Source organism: Nuphar pumila, chromosome 4 (assembly GCF_984573655.1).
Source record: "Nuphar pumila chromosome 4, dmNupPumi1.hap1.1, whole genome shotgun sequence".
NCBI lineage: Eukaryota > Viridiplantae > Streptophyta > Magnoliopsida > Nymphaeales > Nymphaeaceae > Nuphar > Nuphar pumila.
The window spans coordinates 119,715,218-119,720,937 of NC_143252.1; the positions used below are offsets into that span (position 1 = coordinate 119,715,218).

A 5,720-nucleotide genomic window follows, 5' to 3' on the forward strand; every position below is an offset into this window, starting at 1 on the left:
CCTTTCTTTCTTGTCCTCCTTCTCCTTCTTTTGCCTTTCCTTCTCTTCCTCATCCACCTTCTCCTTCCTTTGCCTTTCCTTCTCTTCCTCGTCCTTCTCCTTCTTTTGCCTTTCCTTATCTTCCTCATCCTGATGCTTCTTTCTTTGCCTTTCCTCTTTCATCTTTATCATTTGCCTTTCCTTCTTTTTCTCCTCCTTTTTCTTCAATTGTCTTTCCCTCTCCTCCTCCTCTTCCTTATTCTTTTTTTGCCTTTCCCTCTCATCTGCCTCCTTCTTCATTTGCCTTATCCTCCTTTGTTTTTCAAAATATTTCTATTTCATCAGTTTTCTTTCCTTCTCTTCCTTCTCCTTCTTCTTCAATTGTCTTTTCCTCTCCTCCTCCTTCATTTGCATTTTCTTTCTTTGCTTTTCATTTTCCTTCCCCTTCTTCCTTTGCCTTTTCCTCTCCTTCGCCTTCTTCCTTTGCCTTTGCTTTTCATTTTCCTCCTTCTTTCTTTGCTTTTCCTTCTCTTTGCCATCCTTCTTCTTCTTCATCTTTAGTTCTTCTTTATTCTTGCTTTGCTCTTCATCTTCAATATCCGATGGATAATCCTCTGTATAATATAATTCCAACACTTTGTCCATGTCTTTATCATTCTCAATCTTCATTATATTTTGGTACCTTTCATAACACTCATATAGATGAGACTGACAGATAACTTTTCTAATATTCATCCCATAGAAAGAAGGGAGATTTCTTATCTTATGAATTATAGTCATTGCTAACCTGCACATCATATAAATTTAACTGCATCATTATATGTTACAACCACCTCCCCAAGTATATAATAATGCAAATTATCCCATTCGTTACACAATCACCAACATTACAAATCGTCATATTATTTGGCTTCATAAGTAAACATTGTTGTAAGATTTGGCAAACTTAAGTTCAAATCAAGGTAACTTCATAAATACACATCGTTAGTGCTTTAAATGTATAAATCGTTGTTGCTTCAAACTTATAAATCATTGTATAAATCACAACCTTCATAAGTACATATTGTTGTAATGTTTGGCTTCATACGTATACATTGTTGTATGATTTATCAAACTTAAGTACAAATCGTGGTTGTTTCATTAAATCGTTATTGTTTCAAACGTATAAATCGTTGATACATCGAATATACAAATCGTTGTAGAAATTTAGCCTTCATAAGTACACATCGTTGAAATGTTTGGCTTTCATAAGAACAAATCGTGCTAACTATTTTTCGACGCCCAGAAGATGGATAGGTACAAATCGATTTGTTTCAGTATAGAAATAGGTGTTATTTAGCATGAATAGTAAAACCAGTTGTAAGATTTAGCATTTATATTTACAAATCGATTTGTTTGCATAACGAAACCTTGGTAATTCGATAGTGAAGGAGAAACACCCATAAGGTAGATGCAGCCGATGGTGGCAACGATGTTGCCACTGCGCAGTCGACGACAAAGGATGCTCCGGCAACAGCAGGCAACAGAAAAGGGTGCTCCGACGACAACAGACGATGACAAAGGATGCTCCGGCAACAGCAAACAACGACAAAGGAGGGTACAGTTGGTCTGATGGCAGCAGACGATGGCAAAGTTTGCGTCGTCAAAGAGAACTCCTGTTACATCAGATGGTGCAAAAGTTTACTGCTTAAGGCGAAAATGGAACGTTTCGACTTTAAAGAGTTAACATCATTCTCGAACTAGCGTTTCACTTTTCTAGATTGAGGATCTCAAACCGTCGTTTCCCTTTTTTTGAATGGAGGATATTTTTGTCATCTTCCCGAACCGTCGTTTCATGGCAAGAATGGAGGGAAAGGGTACTTATGTCTTTGCAATTGCATCGGATTATGATGCTAAGTGATGCCGACACATACGGGGATACGAGCCCCCACGAGCTTATATATGTGGCACTCATTGGGACCCCGAACATGCACTGTAGCTAACGACCGTCTTGGGGGGGACATATAACTTGCTTTGCTTATTAGCCGATCCTGTCAAGGTGTATGGCACAAGTTTCTAGGCCCAGGCTGTGGCTACGGAACTTGGAAAATTTTGAGAAAAATAGCCCATGTCAAAAAATATCACAAAAAAAAAGTACCACAATATTTTCAAAGTTGATACCAGTCCTTATAAAATTATGATATAATGAACCTAACTAGCACATTATCATAATAAGTCTAGTTGCTTTTTGTAAGTTGAACTTTTTGCAATTTTTTTTCTACAAAATTTATTAGTTGAGTAAAATAACTGGATTGCTAGTGTGTGGCGTTTATTGGTGCCATTCGAACCTTCGTTATATATATATATATATATATATATATATATATATATATATATATATATATATATATATATATATATATATATATATATATATATATATATATAAACCCTCATCGAGAACCAGGTCACTCAAAAAGCCCGCCTCCCTAGGAGGTAAACCACGGGTAAGGTCACAGACACCCAAGCTTTCAAAGAGCCTACCATTTAAAGGCACTGTCACACTAGGTGAGAGTCCAACTTAGGATCAAGAGGTCAGCACCTTCTCCTCGCTGCCACTCGAGCGATCTAGATAGGTATCATTCTGATTTCGATACTAATGAAAATTAAGTTTGTAAAACTTCAAATATTAATATTCTTGTTTGGTATTTTATCCTGACATGTTTTCCACGACAGCTTCGCATATTTCTCAAAGAAAAAAACAAGAAATTACAAAACAGTGATGGTGAACAGTGGGGCCAGAATGACAGAACCACACACATAGTCCAAGTCTCCAAGATAGACCTGGCTGGTTCGGATCAGAAAACTCAGAACCAAGGTTCAAAAGGGACCCGCCTTGTGGGGAAGTAAGTTACCCTGATTGTGAAGGAGGTGAAAGTTGTGGGATCACGTGGGGAGACACGGTAAAAGGGAAGCAAAGTGTGACCACAAGTGTTGTCAGCTAAAGAGCTGCACCGCCTGCACCGTCCAAATCCTATCCTCTCCTTCCACCACTTGTCTCGTTTACAATGGGGGGCACTATATGACAATTATATATCAGCTAAATGACTGAAACATGCACGCCATATTCCCAAAAATGCCAGTCGATTACACTGTAAGGACCTTTGAGACCTTTCAGCTTAAAGCTGTCGTTCTAATCGAGCCATAGTGCACTCTAATAAATATATCACCACTCAAGAGACAGACACGAGTGCCTTGACATTTTCGTTCACTAAAAGATATGCTTTGGCAGGTTGGTATAGAGAACCCTCCCACCCCCAAGAATATCCTCTAGATTTTTCCAAGGACCCTCAACCCAAAAGACTCTATTTAAGGCCCCCACCCTCCCCATTTCTTTCCCCACACCCCCATCTCTCCTGTCTACACAACCCTAGTGAGAGGAAAGCCATAAACAGAGCAACCATTGCAGCCATGGCCACCTTCACACCCACCCTCTCCTCAAAGATCCCAACAATCCAAGACCACTCCTCCTCCTTCCACGGCATCCCCTTCCCTTCTTCCTCCCCGTCTCGCATCCTCCCCATCAAGGCCGCGCCCTCTCACCTCTCCATCTCCGCCTCCTCCAAATACGACCTCACCTCCTTCACCTTCCACCCCATCAAGGAATCGATCGTCTCCCGCGAGATGACCCGCCGCTACATGATGGACATGATCACCCACGCCGACACCGACGTGGTGGTGGTGGGCGCGGGCTCCGCGGGCCTCTCCTGCGCCTATGAGCTCTCCAAGAACCCCAACGTCCGGGTCGCCATAGTCGAGCAGTCGGTGAGCCCCGGCGGCGGTGCCTGGCTCGGCGGTCAGCTCTTCTCTGCCATGGTGGTCCGCAAACCGGCCCACCTCTTCCTGGACGAGCTCGGCGTGGACTACGACGAGCAGGACAACTACGTGGTGATCAAGCACGCGGCCCTCTTCACGTCGACCATCATGAGCAGGCTGCTGGCCCGGCCTAACGTGAAGTTGTTCAACGCGGTGGCCGCCGAGGACCTGATCGTGAAGGGAGGGCGCGTCGCCGGGGTGGTGACCAACTGGGCGCTGGTGTCCATGAACCACGACACGCAGTCGTGCATGGACCCCAACGTCATGGAGGCCAAGGTCGTGGTCAGCTCCTGCGGGCACGACGGGCCTTTCGGGGCTACGGGCGTGAAGAGGCTCAAGAGCATCGGCATGATCGACGAGGTTCCCGGGATGAAGGCGCTGGACATGAATACCGCTGAGGATGCCATCGTCCGACTGACGAGGGAGATTGTGCCTGGGATGATCGTCACGGGCATGGAGGTTGCTGAGATCGATGGGGCTCCCAGAATGGTCAGATTAGAGCCTCTCTCTCTCTCTCATCATAATCATCATTATCATCAATAGTTTATACGTCCATTTGCTTGGTATCTACTAGTACTATAATTTTTGGTTTCTCGTTTCTAAATTTTTGTAGTTTTCTTCATTTTTGGAGATTTTGTTTTCGTTGAAAGTAATAACAACCATTTAAATCAGTTTTTGATGCCGAGTTTATTGGAAAGCAGTAACTTTCTTCCACGTGTGAACCAACCTCCTTTTTCCGAGGATGACTTTCCTATTCTCTCTCCTCTTGGTGTGTTCAAGTCAAAGCATTTTTTCGTTCTTATTCGCTCAGCGACGTGAAAAGATCAGGTGCAATATGACTGCACAAATATTTGTGCATTAAGAGTCCATTTAATTTTCTGATAGAGATATTTCAATTCTCCATGTTTTCGACATTTTTATATATTTATCTTCTCTGCTCGTCTTTTCCTATAGTCCAAATTCTCTGAATAGAGTGGTAGTTCTTTTCTTTATGCATTTACCTTTGTTTTTTATTCTCTCTGAATAGAACGGTAGTTCTTTCTATGCATTGGTCTGTGTTCTTCTGGTTAATGAATGATTGTGAGCGGTGTTTTGGTGCAGGGACCAACCTTCGGGGCGATGATGATTTCGGGGCAGAAGGCAGCGCACTTGGCGTTGAAGGCCTTGGGATTGCCCAACGCTGTGGACGGCACCTACAGCCTCGGCAGCGTCCACCCTGAGCTCGTCCTCGCCTCTGCCGACACTGACACCGCGTCAGCCTGAAAACCCAACAAGAAGAGATCGGAGAACAAGATAAGGGTTGGGGGTTGAGAGAGAGAGAGCTTTGAGTTTTGGATGGCTGTTGGTTGCTTGTCCTTTGTTTACCTTTTTCCCTATAAATAAATATGCTTGTTTGCTGCTTCGCTTCTTCCCGTATGTCAATGGTGGTGGGGAACGTGACCTAAAAGGGAAACTTGTGATTCTCTTGGCCTTTCTTGTGATTATCAAAAGGGTCATATATAAGTTTACAATTAAGAGACCGTTGTAGAAGATTATGTTTACAATGTTTCGGTAATTTAGATGTTCTTTTAGCCACTTCAGTCTTTAAATATTTAATTAAGATTTTTTAACAGACTGATCATCCACGTATTGGTCAAGCGTCTGCAAAGTTGCTGTTTTACACTTAAAAAATAAAAACCACAAGATGGTATCCGATACGTGGGGAAAGGAAAGGGTCAAAATTCTTACTTTTCATCAAGAGTTGAGGCTGGATCAAGTGCAATCACATTGCACAAAGTGTATGTACAGGTGAGATGCTAAACCAGCCGAACGAACCGTAATAAACCCACCCAGTGGACTCGGGCAAAAACCATTTGTGTTCTAATTCTTGATGTGCCGCAAAAATG

General features: G+C 42.8%; 1 protein-coding gene across 1 annotated transcript; it reads left to right on the top strand.

Annotated features, from left to right (window-relative positions):
• Positions 1–3,346: 3,346 nt before the first annotated feature.
• On the top strand, positions 3,347–5,409 carry LOC149840815 (thiamine thiazole synthase, chloroplastic-like). Its single transcript, XM_090003363.1, has 2 exons — positions 3,347–4,323; positions 4,936–5,409. Exons 1-2 carry the CDS (start codon positions 3,430–3,432, stop codon positions 5,095–5,097), a joined length of 1,056 nt encoding a protein of 351 aa, XP_089859489.1. The 5' UTR covers positions 3,347–3,429; the 3' UTR covers positions 5,098–5,409.
• The last annotated feature ends 311 nt before the right edge of the window (positions 5,410–5,720 follow it).